This window comes from Egretta garzetta, unplaced genomic scaffold (genome assembly GCF_000687185.1).
Source record: "Egretta garzetta isolate BGI_Z169 unplaced genomic scaffold, ASM68718v1 scaffold56, whole genome shotgun sequence".
NCBI lineage: Eukaryota > Metazoa > Chordata > Aves > Pelecaniformes > Ardeidae > Egretta > Egretta garzetta.
This window is the reverse complement of record NW_009260182.1, coordinates 7,555,624-7,574,193: the sequence shown is the minus strand read 5'-3', so window position 1 is coordinate 7,574,193 and position 18,570 is coordinate 7,555,624. Positions and strand designations below refer to the sequence as shown.

The window sequence follows — 18,570 nt, the reverse complement described above, 5'->3', positions numbered from 1 at the left end:
CCCATATTTCCCTGTCCCTTAATGAGTGTAGCCTTTTATTCAAATTTCATGGACTGTGGGTACACACTTTCAGTCTTTACATCTGTAGTGAGAGATCTGTTCATTCACCTGTCCTTGATACCTGTATTCCTGCAGTTCTACCTGTATTTTTTCCTCAGTCACACACTTTGCTCTTCCTTCATTACCACCACACCCACACCCTTTGGCACGCCCTTCAGGATCAGAGGAAATAATGTCACTTAATTCAGCAATCTCCTGTTACAGGAAACCTTCTCCCCAGCTCCATTCCCCTTAGCTCTCCTCTTGCCAGTGTTCTTGTTCTCAGTCTCTTCCATGCACCTGCTGCACCCTCCAGCTCCTCTGCACCACATGGCTGCCCATAACCTCAGCCACCTCTCCAGGTTCCCATTCCCTTTTGTACAAACTACCCCTGTAAGGCACGCTGAAGGCAAAGAAATGTTGTCAAGTTAGCCACAGGACCATGCTTTCCTCCATCGATATGTAGTCCATATCTCCTTCAAGCTCTTCTGGACCTGAAAAGCTATAATACATTTTATTGCTTTAGTCACTAAGAACTAATATAAAACAAATCTAATGCAGAACAACATGTGAAGAGAAATTAAATAAATGCAGATTCTAAAAAAGCTCTAGAATGGATGCTGTCTGGTCTCTGGAAACAGATTTCAACTCACCTGCGATGTTACTAGCATTGGCTGCTGGTTGCTCTGTCCCAGGAGACACCTTAGTTACATGTCGAGGAGGCCTTGGAGATCTCTTCTGCTTTTTCCATTTTGATGATTCGCTCATTCCTCCAGCTCTCATTTTCAACTGAAAACCATAAGTCATTAAGAAAATCGGTATAGCAAAACCACATAGCAGAATGGATTACACAAGCCAACCCACAAAGGCTGTCTCAAAACCCTCAAAGTCAGGCAACAGCACTTAAATATATCACACAAATTAATCAGCACCTCAAAATCATGCAAACCAGCCCCTGACTCCCCACTCCCCACATAGTAGCCAACACTCTATGCTTGAATCAAGGGACAACTTACTGCAGTTACTCTGCTATAATATATACTTAACAGCTCAATTATCACAGTGCTCCCTCCTCCCTATCCTAGCTTTGCATTAGGATAAAGAATTCTCTTAGACCTACAGGCACACATCCAATCTCTTTGCTTTTGCCAATGTTTCCAGACTTCTAAATTAAATTACATAAGCAAGTACTAGTTAGGGTTGACATTCAATTAAAATTTCATCATCTACACAAGAAGGCTGAGAACAAAGCTGAGTACCCAGTCCCATGTTGCACAGTCTGCAGCTCTGTCACTTCTCTCTTGCCTCAATTCACTCTTCATCTTTATAGCAATGCCATGTTCACTTTCCTCCAGGTATTTTTCACTATTAACAGGTATTTCTCAAACACTCCACTCACTCCTGGTGCATGACACATTGCAAATACCACCCTAGTGGTTTAGAACCAAACCATATTCTGCTTTCACCTGCCTTCTGTCATTACTCCTCAGATCTACATCTAACCTAACCCTTTACATCCTTCTTGACCAGGATCCTACTTCTAGTTCTTACACAGACCTCTGAGTGGGCAAACAAGAATGACAGTAGGAGCAATGCAGACTGAGTGGCACTTGCTGCAGTGTGCCGTTACTGCAGGCACACACAGACACTCCAGAACTTCCTAAAAACAATACAATATTTACTCACATTGACAATGGCAACAGCAGGCCTGAAAACAGCTTCCTTCTAAAGTAAGTTCCTCCAAGTGCAGGACTGCACTTACTCCTGGGTTTGGTAGCTGCAGTCAACTTTTCTGATGCTGTCAGACTTCTTCAGTTTGGGGTGAAAATTTAACCACTGAACAGGCACCTTGCATGTAGTGGAAGCCATTCAGCAAGTCTCAGGACCAGTCCCTGCTTGATATTCTTCTTTGTAAATTTATCACAGTTAAGTTATATTTTAGGCTATAATATTCCTTATTTCTTATATCCCTAGCATCTGATTTAAATTCCTTAGAAGACAGCTATATTCTTTAGCCTCTTCGTTTTTCTGCAACTTGCCTCCTTCCATCTACTACTCTTCTTAAATGCCAATAAACCTTCTAGGTACCACTACTGTTCTTCCATCTCTTTCCTCTAGAATTCTAACTCGTCATACACAGCCTGTAATTTTTCTCATTTAAACAAAGCTTGTGAAAATGTTATGTCCCAGTGCAGTAAACCGTTTGTGTAACTTTTCTTTGCACCACAAATTCTATTTGCTTGACAACTAATCCCCAAGTTTTAGCTGTGCTACAGTTTCCTTGAGCTTGTTAATTAACACCGCTCAGAATTACTTTGCTTCCTTGTTATTTCTTCCAAATTTTGCAGCAAGAATCTCCTTCTAAATCACAGCTTCTGACAAACACTTATGTGACAAGCACACAGCTAAAACCAGAATTTTGTAGATTTCAAAATGTTTTAAAATGCTTATAGATCACAATCCTTTAATGTAAAAAATGTCAGCTCTCTCATCTTTCTTATTCACTACTTCATAGGGCTATATAAAATATGGGTTATCTTGCCAATCCCTAATGTTTCACCTCTATTTGTTTCCCTTTCCATTTAAAAAAATCACTCTGAGCCTTAAATGTTACCAATAGTTTTATTCATTAAATGCTTAAGCTTCTAATTAGACCAGGTAGTTTTACTTTACCTACTAACTGTTCTAGAAACAGACTTCCCCACGCTCCTTTTCAGTAACTTATAAAATAACATCTAAGACTTATGGTTCATTGTGCCAAGCTACTTAAAGTAGAAAGGAAACCTGGAAACATCATGTGTTAAACCCAAGAAAGCCTGTTTCACATCAGTTCAAAATAACAGACTTAGCTTCTAGCTACTACACCCTGTTGCCATGATTTGCCAAGAAAAAAGTTACTTGCTAATAATAATTGGTGGAGGGCAGGCATGGTGTGGAATTGAATCAGCAAAATGGAGCCAAGGCATCGCTAGGAGCTAACCATGTTGGTCCCACTTCTTTTACCCTCAGTCATGCTCCTGAGAAACAGGCAACTTTGGAACCATCCTATCAGAAGGTTCCAGCCGACAATTTAATTATTATTTCTGATCTCCCCTTTCACACAACACCAAATACCATCTCAGTTCAACACTAGCCCTTTTGAAAATGTACTTTTCCTCAGACACAACACCCATTTTTAGTGATTGTCCCGTGCTTTGTATTAGCTCCAAGATTTCTCCTCTTGAGGTTCATAAGGGACATGTGCCCACCTGTCAACATTTTGATGAACCTGTGCCATCTTCCAGAGACTAAGTCACAAAAGCCTCACAGGGATGGGAAACCATTTAGTCAGGGAAGCAAAGACTCAGTTGATTTTTAAAGAATCCTAAACATTTAATCAAAGTATAAAGCCTTCAGACAAGAATCTAAGTTTATTCGGGTTTTTGGGTGGTTTGGGGGAGTGTGTGGGGGAATTGGTTGTTTGGGGTTTTGACAACTTAACAGACAAATGAGGTTACCCAGTAGCTTTCTTCCTTCTCGTACCATCCGGTATTCCACATTCTACAGTAAGAGGTATCCTTTTATTAAAGTTACCTGCTAGGATTACCTAGGACTACCTCCCACACCGTTGTTGCCCCCCCCCCCCCCTTTTTTTTTTTTCTTGCTATCTCCTATAAATAAGAGATAGCAAACTACAATAATCGCATAGCTTAAAAAAATTGCAGAAGCAAACAGAAATGCTTAATAGAAATGTTTCACCAGTGACAAGGGGCTACATGTTGTTTTAACAAACTAACTCTGAGCTTGGGAATTCTAAAACAATACATGTACCGAAGGACAGCAAAACCCCATCTTTCATTCTGTATCTTGTATTGAATTAAAATGTAACAATCCCATGACTGCTTGCTTTTTATGTTAGTATAAAAACATCAAAAAATGTCTGCAGTTTGTCTTTGACTAAATGAACTATTCCTGATGCTTCTTTTTACCTCCAATACCAAAGCCTTTCCTGATTTTGCAAGAAAGCTTGGTTGCATGTTAACAGGCTGAGATTTTAAACCTAAGGCTGCCTTCCTGACTAAATGCTACAGGTAAATGGCATTTAATAGATCATTAAAATATCCTGAATTTTATACATAATCTAAAATTCTGCTTCCCTCTCCAATGCTCAGTGATATTATAGTTGCACTAGTTTTCTTATTATCAAGGTCCTTCATATTAGGTTAAGCTTGTACTTCCACAGTAAATTACAACTGAAGTTAGTATTTAAAAACTATTCTTTAGAAATCAGAGTAGAGAGGGAGCTCAGAGCTACTGCTCATTCATCTTGGAACTCAGTACAGATTCCGTTACATTTATCTGAGTTACCTTTGCGTAAAGAGAAGTGTACATAAAATTGTAGAAAAAAAAAAAATTACAAGACTCCAAATGCTTCATTTGACAGATGAGGTTTTAACAATAAAACTCCAGCTAAGGAGCTAGGAAGTTGAAGAAAAATGTAATACTAACAAAATTCTTTTTAAAGGGTCTGTGAAATCTCATTTTTCTACAAGCCACCTTACCTGCACTCGTTTGTTTTTCCATAAGATACTGTAAGCCTCAAGAGAAAAGGGCAGGGGCCAATGATTAGTAACTAAAGTGATTATACTAAAACATGAGCTCATTCTAGATGCAGCATGGAACTGTTCAGCACACCAAGTAGCGTTCAAGACACAAAAGCATGCAGAAAGAACGCAGTCCACAATCCAAGTCCTGGAGACACCGATGCAGTCCAGTCATCTCACTCACCTACCTGCCTGCACTGCAACAGCTAATGAAGTTCATCTGGTGAAATATATTTATGCATCTTAGGCAACTATGAACATAATACACCCCCAATATCTGTGAAAACTCAGATTTGGGTTCCTCCTGACTCCCACTGCAGAACCCAACGTTTAGCTACAACACTTTCTACTGCAAAGGAAACACTTCTTAGTCTTCTGTGTAACTCCACATAAATGTGCAAGTCTCCAGCCACTGTATTTCCAAACTATCCTTACCGTAGACATAGGACAAAGGAATGGCAAACACATCTCTAAATGTTCTGTTCAGCTTATTTTGCACCAAATAGCATTAAGGGCAGACAAGAACTAAAACTACATTAAATTTATGAACCAACATGGAAAACTGAGAAGGGTCCCATCTAAGCTAGTTTCTCAGGGTTTCTAAGATCAGTCTGAAAACACAAATCTGCAAGCCTACAGTATTTCTTTAAGAGTATTTTCTAGGGGAATTAGCAGGGACTAATACATTTTGTAATTCAGTTCAGCCCCACTCATCCCACATTAGCAAATACTGTGCTGGGAACCATATTTGATTTCAGAAGAAATATGGCCAAAGATGTTGAAGATGTACAGCAGTTTTCTCCAAAAAAAGCTTTATAGAGCACTGAAATCCATGATCCTGTACCAAATAACAAAGCTCAGAGATTCACCTTGAGTAAAACTGTCTAAGGCATGCTGCCTCAAGAGATTCTTCAGGCACGCTGCTACATCTATAACCAAGATCAACAGCTAGGACACACAACACTTGAGCCTTCAGAGAACAATCTACGTATTTTATGTTTCTTTTCCTCAGTTTTTCACTGTCATAGAGGATTCAAATCTTGCCCATGCCCTCCCACTCCCTTCCTCCAAGAGAATGCCATGATGGTATCTTTGGTGGCACTCACCAAGACACAGAATGCTGCAGTAAAACAAGGGTCTCTCCCTCCCAAGCCTGCCCCAGCTGCAGCCACAACACTGCAAAGCAACTGCTGCATGCACTGTCCCCCAAAGCCATGCTGTGTCGAATGAGTGGAGGGAGATTTGCTGCACACAACAAAACTATCTCTCAGATACAAGAGAAGGAAGAGGGGAGTAAAGCAAGAAGGGAGAAGGGAGAGAGAGACCTTCAGGTTCTTAAAGAGCAATACCCTCTCTAATTGGTTCAGGGCTTTGGGCTGTTCCCCACTACTTAGCTCCAGTTTGTTGAGGAGACATGAAGAGATCTGTGAAAGATAGGCAAATGCACGGTTTTAAACAAAGCAAAATAAACCCAAAGAGAAGAATAACCTGGCAGAGTGCAAGGCTGCAGGGCTGACTCCTGGCATGCACAGCGAAGAGACAGTACAAGGTAACTGCACAGATCAAGACACAAGACAGAGCATCACCTAACCCAGCTGGGAGCAGCCATCACTTGATAATGGTAGCCCTCTTAAATTCAAATTCACCTTCACATTACACCTTCTCTACACAGACCATGACAAATTCTGATACCTGCAGTAAATTAGCCTGATCTCTTTCAGCTTTCTTAGGCCAACCTACTACCATCATAAATCTTGCCACTTTTCTCCCACAGCAAGGGAAACAAGCAATCATAACGTTACTACACAAGAACTGAAGCCCCAAGCTAGTTTCAGATTCCTACAAGTAAGCATTCAGTCTCTCAAAACACTGCTATACTGGCTCTGAAATGTACATTTACCCAATGTTGCCACTTCTCTCAACTCATTAAAAATAAAAACAGAGTGGAAGTTATGTTATAAATAGTACATTCAACATAAGTTCAAAGGTGGCTATTTCTTCTCTAGCATTCTTCTTCCCATCCTGTTGCTCTCAAACAGTAGAATGCTGTATTTTTACTGACATTCTTTACACAGAGTATAAAGAAAATATATGTATGTATAGAAATATATATGGAGTTTCTCAGGTGGACCTCCCTGCACCTAAGAAATTACCACATACAGTCACAGTTACACTATTTGCCATACTGAATCCAGGTGATAAAAACCTCACTGTAGAGAGGGATATGGTGGTGGTGTACAAACCCAGACCTTCCACCCTCAGAAAATTGTGCATTTAGGGAAAGGGAGAAAAAGAACAGTCTGCTTTAATTTGGCTGCTAATATAGATGGCATTGCCTATGTAAACTAAGGTTTTCACTACAGAATGCTGGCCCTTCTAGAAGCCAACAAAGGTTTTTCTACAGTAGACCAATTTCATAATGCTTTCATGCTGTTTCACCAGCCTCAAAGTTTCCTTTCTACATAGGGAGAACTGGACAGATACATCCCAAGAGCTAATACTAGACCTGTAGCAAATGAAGAAAGATGAGAAAGAAGCTGGAGAGAGAGCAGAAGACAGCAAGTTATCAGAAGACATCACATCAGGTCCCATAACTTGCTGGGGTTTTCTAGCCTGCAGCAGCTGATGGCTGTTCCCAGAATCCAGACTGACTCACTTAGGCAGCAGTATCATTAACAAGATTCACTACTGGACTATGCGGGCTTAATCCCACAGAATTAATGAAGCTATGTCCATTTATGAGGTTAAACATGCTCTTTCAGTGAACTAGGGACTTGCAGGAATGAAGAAACACAAGTGTGAAAACAAATAATAGAGATGAGCACAAGCCTGAGACGAGCAGAACAGCCAACAGTGTGCTGAGTCTTACCTTCTTCATGTTCGTTCCCATGTAGCTTTTAGGCTCTTCTTTAAACTGAGGCAACCTGAAAGACAAAGAAGGAGCCAAAATACATAAACTTTCTTGGGTTAACAAAAAGGAGAAAAAAAAAAAAATAGTCTGGTCTTTCCAGAGAGATACTAGAAAAAAACAAACCAAAACAAAATTAGGTTTTCTCCACAAAAAGAGACATTCTTAGTTTTTCCTGTCAAAATCTGCTGAGGGAAAAAACCCCAAGTACAGAGGTGCTTTGCATGCTATTACTGCTAACGGCAGTTTTGCTATATTGATTTTCATTGTTAATGGTCGTGTAAGTACAGTTACTGAAAACATACACTGAAGGAAAAGAAGTGGACTAATTAGATTGGTTCAAAACAGGTTTCTCTGATGCTGCTAAAAACAGCTGCTGAGCCAGAGTGTCATCCACACTAGGACTCTTGCAGTGTACATGTTATTACTAGTCATGGCAACCCTTTTCATTAACTTTGTAGCAACCCCAGTAGTTATCCCCCATTCTGCATCATATAAACACAATTATAGTGTACAGTGGATCTAAGTTTGAATGCTTTGAGCTAAGCAGTCCCTGTCTCAGAAGTAAAGGAGGTAGACAGCTCTCACCTGCGCTACAAATGACAAATGCTTACAGCTCTGCAACTCCACACACCCTGCTCTACCTTCTGTTCCTTTACTACACTTCTATCTTTGCTTGCTGAAGGGATAAAAGCCTTGCAGCATAGCTTTGGCTGTTTCTTTTTCTGGAAAGCAAGATGGCCAAACCATCCCTGCAGTTGCTGTCTTTGCCTTGCTTCTATATGCCAATGTCCACAGGCACAGATGGTGGTGATGTCTCCAAGCCTTATTAAGAAGGACAGAGGAGATGATACACAATAAGTAATGAATAAGCACCAAGTAAAATTCACATATGCATTTGGAGAAAAAGTAATGCAGTCTCTCCTTTTTGAAGAGATTGATTCTGACTCTGCCCCACATTCATCCAGTGCACTGCATGACACAGGGTGCATAGATGAAAAAAAAAAAAAAACCAAAACGAGAACCCACTGGAACTGAGTGTGACAATGGGGAAAAAATATTATGAGAGGTATGTTTCACAAGCTGTCAGTTTTACTACAATCCTTTCCTACTAAAAGTATTTCCATATCCTGCACATTTCCTTTTTACAATGCCCAGAGAGAGTCTGTGATTACTTCACTATCTGGAGAAACAGTTTTAAAGTTAAATAACTTACTTTAGTTTAAAAGGAGTAATCTTAATTACCTGAAGGGTGCTGAAAAGGGCAGAACATTTGTCCAAGACATATGATCTCAAGAGTTTAAAATTCTCTTTGATATGTGAGGTCAAAGCTCTCAGCTCAAAATCAACATGTGACTATTCAACACCATTTCTATTCTCTCTCCTGAAGGGAGCTATTGTTTTAGAGCACCTTTTTTGTCTTTTTTTTTTGTTTTTTTTGTTTGAGTGAAGTTTGCATTCTCTGTCCTCAAACTGGTTCCCTATCCTAAAGCTCTTCATTACTTGGCTGTCCATCTCTCCTCAAAGGACGCCTTAAACCAGGCAACCTTCCCTACCTCTGTCTCCCTGCAGTCTGACAGGGTCAGCCCAAGAGAAAAGTGCCAAATCCTTCATCCCCTTCCACCTCTAAATAATGACCATTTTGGATGATTTTTCTGAGGGCCCTTAAGTGGAAGCATGGAATCTTTCTGTCCTTAGAGGGCCATCTCGGCAATGCTGAGGCAAACACAAGCAGGTTTACCTTGTGAAGAGCAGCTGCACCATGTCGACCAGAGTGTGCTCTGCAGATTTTCTCAATAACTCTGCGAAGACAAAAACAAATAACACAGGTGTCATTACTCAGTGTGATATTATCAAGAGGCTTCTTCAAGCAGACTCCCCTCCAAGCCTTGTTTACAGAGATTACGGCAAATTTATTAAAACCAGCTCCAACACCGCATTACTGCAAATGGGCACATAATCACAAGGTGGCGCCACAAAGCTGGGGAAAAAGAGCAGTCAAAAGTTGTGCAGGGAACTCCTAACAAATTTTCCATGAAGCTGTAGAAAGACACAATAATACAAATCTCAGCAGCTTTCCACGGCTGCCTGTTCTACAACAGAACTAGTTAATGCTGAGGAAACCGGATCATTTCTTAACTGCAGAAGTATGAACAAACCTACCGCTGAGTCTCATTTCAAAGCATATGCGGAAGCAGGACTGCATGATCTCACACACAGATTCATTGGTGAGGTGGGCTCCCACTGGAGTGAGCAGCAAGGTCCTCAAAACCTGCAAAGAACAGCACATGTTTGTCCCATAGTACAACGACACTTGCATGCATTTCCAAGAGAAGGTTGGCTTCCTCAAGAAGGACTGCCATGAGTGGAAAACTTCCAGGAGTCATTCCAAACCGAATGCTGTGCTCAAGAAACAGACAGATTAGGAGACAAGTTGATCTCCTGATCCACATGCAAAAGAGGCCTGATATGCTGCATGCTACCCAATATTTAAATTCACTAGCTAGCTATCTGCTCCAAAGTACATAGACCAGAGAGGTGTATAGCTCATAGGTTTGTCTCTACAAAGAATTTTTCCCAAAAATAAGTTTGAGAGGTCCATATGCTTAATTTACCCCTCACTAACACAGACCATGCACAAGGTAGGATTATCAATGCTACCACATTATCAAGCCCTTAATTTAAAAATCATTTCATTTAAGCTTTTAATTATTTTCATTTGGAAAAGCTTTTACCACAGGTATATGAGCCATCTGTTTAAAAATAAAGTCTGTCACTAAGCTCCTGCAGAGTCAAAACATTGCTCCCTCCTCTTCATCTCCATGTAACAGGATATGTTCCACAACGGGCAGCAACCATTATGGTAATTACCATTTCTCTCCACTTACCTGTAGGATTTTCATCAAGACAACCTCATCGCTTGCATGATCCGTGCCCACAAATCGGGCATGAGTGACAGCATCTGCCATGTTCTCCATCCCCTCCGCTGTGCCCTCATGGCTGGGATCTGAGTAACAGAATAAAAATATATGACAGGGAAAGGCCACCTACAGCCTACCACCTCTGTGGGGAGACATTTACCCAGAGATACTGTGTTGCCATTTGCTTCCTTAATTTCTGTGACTGGTGTGAGTTGACACTCCAAGAGCGGAACTCACCTCCCAGTAACAGAAAGAGTTTAAAACTGGGAGTTTTCAGAAAGACTTTGTCAAGAATCTATTTACATTTGTGAAAAGATGTAACCTAACAAAGAAAAGAATTACACTTTAGTTGTTACTGGCTCCATATTTTTTTAGATGTTAGTTTGTAAGACTATGTCCTGTTCCCTGCAATATAGCACAATCAGCTGTTAAAGGCATTCAGTTCCTCCTTGGGAACAAAGGGAAAGCAGCTCTTAAACATAGGGAACCTCAAATTTACTCCCACGAGGAGAAAATGCCAAACAGGTTCCACCAGATTGAGAAGGAAAAAATTGTCTCTTGTTCTACATCCCTCCCAAGGAACAGGAGCTGGGGTAGGAACGGACCAGTAGCTTTCCCCAGAGACAACAGTAGACAGACACGATCACAGTTTAGATATCAGAGTTGCAGGCCTCCCGCTTCAATCATTCATCAAGGCTCCTTCTCTCTGTTTCAGTCTTCTGTAGCTACAAACAATGGTGCAGTTGAGGGAATGTTTAGGACGAAATTGTTGCTAGTAACCGTATCTCGTGCCACATTACAGTGGCTTCAGAAAAGCTGCCTCCGGCTTTGATTTCATTCTCACTTAAACAATACGGCACTGGGCAAGAATCTTGTTACCTTCCTACCTAAACAGTCATTAGGAAAGAAAGGAGACAACCTAAACACTAGTTAATACCCCATTAATTGGCAATGGGGCCTCTTGAACTCCAGGAAGAATGAAGCCGACAGAGGAACCAAGACCTTGTACACTTGCAGAGAAGCTTTGCAGACCTCCTTTTTGACTCCAGTTGTGTTCACACCTAGAAGGGGCTAAGCCCTCGGCATTAAAGCAAGCTGCCCTTATTGTGGTCCAACGAGAGCAGCCTCCACAATGCTTTGGGGATTCTGAGGAGCTGCATGTGCACGCACACACACACACACACACACACAAAATCTTGCATAGTTGAAAATTAGTTCCTTTCCTCTCCTTTTGCAGTCAAACCTCACTGAGCTATCAAGGAGTCTGTTTAAGACCAGTCGGTCATTTTTCACCTGCTTCAGCAGCAGCACTCAATAGGATACCAAACTCTAATATTGGGAAGCATTGGGTAAGTGGCCTGGCTGTCGAAGGCAGTTCTGTATATCTTTGATAATGGCTTATAATCCAATTAGAAGCTACCACTCTTCTACCAGAGGCAATAAAACCAGCCATTATGTTGGTATCCTGTGCACTCTTACTCACAAATGGAAATAATAGCTTAAACCACCAATGGTGATGTAGGATCATTCTAAATTGCCTCAGTTAAAGCAGGTAAAGACCAGTGGTGTTACAATGCCAGCACCTCCATTTGCATTACTGTCAACCAACCTCAACAACTACAGTGGAAAGCAGCTAAGCAGGCATCAAGAGGAAAAAGCCACTTGCTGCAGAAAAGGCTCCCACAGGCAGAATATGCAGGTTCACTTCACTGTCACCTCTTCTACTAGACACGAGTTGCTGTAGGCTGAGGGATATATTTAGCCATAGTTATGGATAAATAGTCTGCGTGAGCAGGAGATGCAAGCAAGTTGTGCACATGCTTCTTTAACAGATCACGACTACTGCTTCGCTCTTCTAGCCCCTACCTTCAACACTAACAAACACACCTCTCTCCTAACACACACCACGCCTGACTACTTCAGTCCTGGCTCCCTGGAACAGCTCTGCAAATTCAGGTCAATTTATAAAGCCTCTTGAGTTCAATTAAAAGCACAGATACTTCTATTTTGCAGAAACAAGATACAGAAAAGATCAACCTACTTCTTTGTTCCCTTGTGAGAAAACAGCACAAAAAGATGTGGCAATGCCTCCTCAGAATCACTAACAAAAATATGTTTGTATGAAGCAAAATATCAGTGTGAAAATTGCCACCTACAATGCAAAGATCCAGAGACCCCATCTAGACTTACACATTTCATATGGTGTGTACTGTCACAACAGGTGGGCAAAAGAACAAGCAGAAAAGCAGAAAATCCAGGCTCTTGACCGTCAGGGAAATCCAGGAAAGCCAGAAGCCTGCTCAGTAATACCTTTAATGGAGCTAAAATAAATCACCAAGGAGACGGAGAAGGTAGAGGGGAGAACAAGCTTTAAACTCTCCAAACTGCAAGTCCTCTCACTGGAAGCTGAGCAACAGCTACTCACTTACAGATACATAGTTTTCAGGAACATCAGGGAAAGTTAACTTTAGAACTGGAGCCAGAAGCTGCTGTGGACACATTGTGGTAATAAAAAGAGCACATACCTTCTCTGAGGAAAATACAACAAATACAATTATGAAATTCAGCTACTTGTCTTCCTATAGCCAAGGTTTGAGCTCATCAAAAAGGCTGACAGCTAGCTAGCGCAAAACCACTGAGTAAGGAAATAACTAATCTGTGGGATAAAAAAAATCAGTGGGAGTTTAGTATTGTTGCACAGTTTTCTTGTACTTTAAAAATTACTATGCAATACATCAACTATAACTTGTGAAACAGTAGTACTTATTTCAGATAATCTCTGTAAGGCTCATTATTCCTACCAAAACACGCATGGTGGGTATCAAGTCATTTTACCTAACTGAGCTGTGATTGCATGCTATACCATTAGTGAACTGCTGCATCCAGCAATCTCAGAAGAGACCTTTGCAGTTCAAGATCAGAAGTCTCAAAGGCTACTCAATACATTTTTTTCTAACTGGTTTTAAAACACAACCATTAGCAATACTCTCCTGAAAAGCAGACAGATATCCCACCTGCTGACAGAAGGTCAGAATAAAAAAAAAAAAAAGACAGAATAAAAAAAATGGGGAGATGGCACAAGGATTAGCAATGAAATGCTTTGGAAATAGCTGCTGACAGAAGGTCAGAATAAAAAAAAAAAAAGACAATAAAAGAAATGGGGAGATGGCACAAGGATTAGCAATAAAATGCTTTGGAAATAAGAAAAGAAAGAAGTTTTAAACAAAGATAATTATATCAGAGGAGTTTGGCCCTTTCACTGCCCACTGGTTTTCAACCCAGTGTGTAGAGCAAAAGCACAGAACAGACACAGCTAATGACACTTTTGAAAAAAGTGCTGGTTTCGCCTGTCAATTATGCAGCCCCAAAATGCACCATAAATATCAGCCACACTGAAATTTCCCCACTGTGGTTATACCGGAGTCCTACCTTCCTCGTTCCATACAGTTTAAAACAGATTTGTTATGTTAAGGACAGTTTTAAGCTCTTCCTATCTTTAGACAAACAGACTTTACACTACCTTTAGTCTTATATTACAAAAAGAAATGCAAGACCAAAAAGCCTTAATTTAACAACACAACCCTAGCCAGATGTTCAGTCAGCACCACTAATCCAAGCCTCACTGGTATCTGGAACAGCACAAAGGACAAGGCCGCTGTGAATGTCACCTGAAGCAGCAACAGAGGTCTTAGATTACAGGTTCTGCTCCACAACAAAAGCCAGGCAGAGGGTCTTTTCCACTGTCTACTACAAAGACACATGCTTACCAACAGTTACAGGGATCTGCACTTGCTGGAGTGACCTAATTCATATTCTAAATAACAAGTAGCTAGAGAAAGGCTACAAAGTCTTAACCACGTTTTTTCCTGTTTCTGCCTCAGATCAAGTATTTGTAGCCAGTTGCCTGTGCAGGCGTTTGCCTGGACACGTGATAACCAGCCTGATGTTCTCATCCCACCCAGACCATAAAAGCCCAGACAAAGAGCCCATCCCTTGTTCTATGTTGAAATAAACATATTTTGCATTATTGCTCAGTCCTTCAGAGGGACATGTGTTACAAGCTTATTTATTAAAGATTTCTTTATTGTCCTACAAAGTGACATCAATATTGCAACATTTTAGTTAGTTTTTGCCACTTAATTATACCAAATACTGCCCACTAATTGACGTCTTGATATACTAAATTTCCATCAAACTCTTAAAAAAATTTTGTCCTGTAAGTCCCCATTTTTGCTCATTTCAGTTGTGTCTTTCCCACAAAAGTGGTCTGTACCTACATCAAGCCCTTTCTTTCTCTAACTTCCCTCATGCTAGCTCCAAAGAACAAAATATTTAAAACAACAGTGCCAAAAATTCCACAGTGTTCACTTACAATATAAGGGAGGAAAAGAACTGAGAAATCTGAACTTGGGAGGGACGAAGACGGGTAAAATAATTTTCTCCAAGTGAGACTACGTATAAACAAGCATAGATAACAAGCTTTGTAATTCACATAGGTATGATCAGAAAGTACTAACAGAATTCATGCAGAAAAATCAAGCACCACTAACAACAGGCTGACACACTGAAGGCAGACAGAAAGCCAGCTAATGAGTTACTACAAGCCAGCTGAGCCACGGGAAGTGACCACATGCCCATTATTAGTCTTTTACAAATATAAAGGAGAATGTGCACATTTGAAAGTCTGGGCAGTGGCAAAACTGTCTCTACCATGACAACTGTGACAAGTGAAGAGTACTGCCACACCACTGGACAGGGTCTGAGACAGGCAAAAAACCCCCACCCTCACTCTAGAGCAGAAATATTAGTCCACAAAACTAAATAAATTCTACTGTGTTTATGTATATTACAACATTGTAATCCAAGCTGGTATTCTCCCCTCCCTGGCCCTTTTACTGAGGTTGCATTAGAAAGCAGTTGGTGATCACCACAGTCCGGCAGCAGGCCATAAGCACATGAAGCAGTCAGGGCAGACTAGAAACTTTGGCTCCATTTCCAGCCATTGCTGTAGTGCCATGAAAGACCAGCAGGTATGATATTAAGAAACTGCATGTGCCTATTTCCCCAGCATTAATGACAATTTCCTTATTCTCCTCATTAAGACTGCAAGCATGTCTTGGCAAAAGACACGTCTCAAGGTGAGGCATTTGGCTGGCATTTTGGTAAATCCCGGGAAGTCACGTAACGTACCTATTAGTGCATATGAGAGGAACTTATTCACAGAGGTGAGGGCCAATCCAGTTATGGGGCCTGTAGTGTCTTCAGAACGGATTACTTCCAGGAAAGGCCGAAGAAAGATGTTGGGTTCAATTTCAGATAGCTCTGTTAAAATAAAAATAATTTAAAAGAGACATTAAATTAGACTTAACTCATCAGGATTCGTTTTCTCTTTAAGAATCTACATCAAGCTTAATCTCCAAGGAAAGAGGCCTGCGATAGCTTAGATTCAGAAGGCTGGTGGGAAGGCAAGGGTTGCTTTTAAACACACACAAGAGACCCATGCACTCAGACAACATTTCCCCTGCCTTTTTCAAAACAATGGTTTGTGAAGTTCACTTTCTTATGAACTTCAGAACAGTCTTCTGGAGCCTTCTAAAACAAATCCTATTGTAAGAACACTCTTTAAACACCACAGAGCCACTGCTGCTTAAATTCATGTTTTAATTAATTGGCAGATACAGTTGCATTTTCCTAGTACTCCTGGAATTGTGTGATCATATGAACTATAATAGACCCTGCCCCACCTTCCACCACTTCTGCAACATCCTACTACACATACAGCCTCATTCTAATCACATGTGTAGTACAAATCTACAACCAGGTTAGTTGGATCTCTTGCAGCTCCTTGCCTGAATACAAATTGCATTTCTGCAACACTAGAAGTTTGCTTGGCAAAGACAGGAAAAACCTACAAGATAAACAAATTTAAAAACTCAGTCTGTCTTTTTCTCAGAACAACTGCATAAGCCTCTCAGCCGAAGAAGAAAAAAGGGCACTCTTCTCTACTCGCTGCGTTGGACAGCAAGCATGCTCTCTGAAGCTGCAATACAAAAGGCAGATGCACTGAGCTGTTGAGCTGGAGAAAGAACAACTAACAAGCTTCCTAAACTTTTCAAGATAATCAATGGAAGCTTTGGGAATGAAAAAGAAATACAGAAAAGAATAGCCAGAACTAGGGAAAGTAAAAAAAAAAAAACCAAACCACAAAACAAACAAACAAAAAAACCCACAAAACCCACCACCACCAAAAAACCAAACAAAACCCCAAGCCAACCAACCAAAAAAAAAAAATCCAACACAAGAAATCAAGATAAGAGGAGTCCTGAGGAGAATTTAGGAGAAAAAGCATTAGAAAGCAGGTGAAGGCAACTACAGTACAGCCAGTACACAGGCAAAGATGAGGGTATTAAAAGTAACTTGGATAATCCAGAGACCAGAAATATTTAAGTACAAACACTTGGCTCAACTTGCTGAAACCTACATTTTATTCCTAATAAAAGTTAACAAGTCTAATGGCTAATAGTGTCACAGGAACACTGGCATTTATATTCTTGATGATCCCATATTGCACTTATCTGTCACATGAGCTTTGAGGCGGGGGAGAAAAAAAGCCTGTAATTCCTGAATCCTTAGACAAGCTGCTGCTTTTCTATCTACCAACATAACTCAATTATTTTACTTCAAAAAACCAAAACCCAAACCCTCCTGATTCTAAGAGAAATTAAATTCCATTTTACTGTAGTTCCTATTGAAAAGCCTTAACTATCAAAGTAAAAAGCCTATCAGAAAGCACGTTAACATAACTGTGACAAACTATGGTGAGGAAGCAAAGTAGGAAGAATAATGCAGAGGGGGGGTTGTTTTAAATATGTAAGACCACGGAGAACAACATCAAAGTGCAATAGTTTTGCTGTTAACTTAAGCAAAACTGCAATTAAAAAAAGGAACTTTGGGAATCATTATGCAGTCTCTTACCTTTCAGCCACCAGTTCAAATCAGGACAACATCACTAACTTGTGAGAGGTTAAAAGGAACGTGATGATTCAATCTTTTTGGCTTAAGAACAACTCCCCCAACTTGTCAGATAATATCGTGGTGTGACATTACAATTGTGTCACCTCTCAATAGCTCATGGAAATGCAGAGGATCATAAAGCATGCTTTCATCAATGTTTATTTAAGTGTGCTTTATAGAGCACTTGTCTGCTTACAAGCATTTGGACAACATTAAATATAGTAAGACTACTAGGGATCAACACTCAAACTCTTCTTCCCTAGAAATGATCCTTTCTATAGAACAGTCAGCAGCATCATAGTCCCGTCAATTCCTCCAGCCTCCTTCAAATCCGGCGAGCCCCAAGATGGAAAAGTAGCTCGATTAGTAGAAAAATGGGACTTCAGCAGATGTACATAGCTGCACAGGTGGAATGAGATGATGAAGACAAGCTTGCTCACAGAGGATACATAGGATATCACACTCTCCATTAATCCATTTCTGGGACAACAAATAGACATTTTCTTTAGAAAAGTGGGGAGAGTTTTATTTTTTCTTTCAATTAAAGTTGTGAGTCTTGATGTGGTTAAAGATTATGTTCCCCTGCAGTCTAGCTGAAATTCCCAGCTTACATGAAGATCACAAAACGGCTTGTCATAATTAGGATTTAACTTATGCACATACTGTTGATTACACAGCAACTCTGGTCAGCTTCCCTGATATTCAGAGACTCTAGCTTTTATGGTAACACAGCATTTTACATTAAGCTCTCTGAAACTGACTGTGTATGCTGTAAAACTCTTTTCAGCCTGGATAGTTGGTGCTGTGTTATTGAAAAAAATTTAAAATATATACTAAACAAGTATATGTATTTTACATATATTATTATATATATATTATATACAAGAGTATTTTTAGTGCAAGACTTACTTACTAAAGGACTACTGCCTGAAAGATCTAAATATCAGTGAAGCACCAATCACACTGCTAATATTTGCATCTGAGGAGTATTCACTCAATTACTACAATGAGCTCTTCTTACCAGCAGCATTTGCAGGCATTGCAGACTTACAGGGGTCACCAGCTCCCTTTTCAAAGCAGAACTCAGTCTCAGTAGTGGTGCTTG

At 40.4% G+C, this 18,570-nt stretch overlaps 1 protein-coding gene across 8 annotated transcripts in view; it reads right to left on the bottom strand.

The window, feature by feature from the left end:
* The window catches only part of GBF1 (golgi brefeldin A resistant guanine nucleotide exchange factor 1), a 107,825-nt gene that overhangs the window by 30,335 nt on the left and 58,920 nt on the right, over positions 1 to 18,570 (bottom strand). For 6 of the 8 annotated variants that reach the window (XM_035897258.1, XM_035897255.1, XM_035897254.1 and 3 more), the window contains 6 exons: positions 15,642 to 15,773; positions 10,419 to 10,537; positions 9,694 to 9,802; positions 9,272 to 9,332; positions 7,492 to 7,546; positions 693 to 828 (listed from right to left, as the gene is read on the bottom strand). In XM_035897258.1, coding sequence (XP_035753151.1) covers positions 693 to 828; positions 7,492 to 7,546; positions 9,272 to 9,332; positions 9,694 to 9,802; positions 10,419 to 10,537; positions 15,642 to 15,773 — 612 coding nt within the window. Of the gene's footprint in view, positions 1 to 692; positions 829 to 1,725; positions 1,863 to 7,491; positions 7,547 to 9,271; positions 9,333 to 9,693; positions 9,803 to 10,418; positions 10,538 to 15,641; positions 15,774 to 18,486; positions 18,565 to 18,570 lie in introns of those variants that run through there. The other 2 variants (XM_035897259.1, XM_035897262.1) reach the window with 2 other exon arrangements.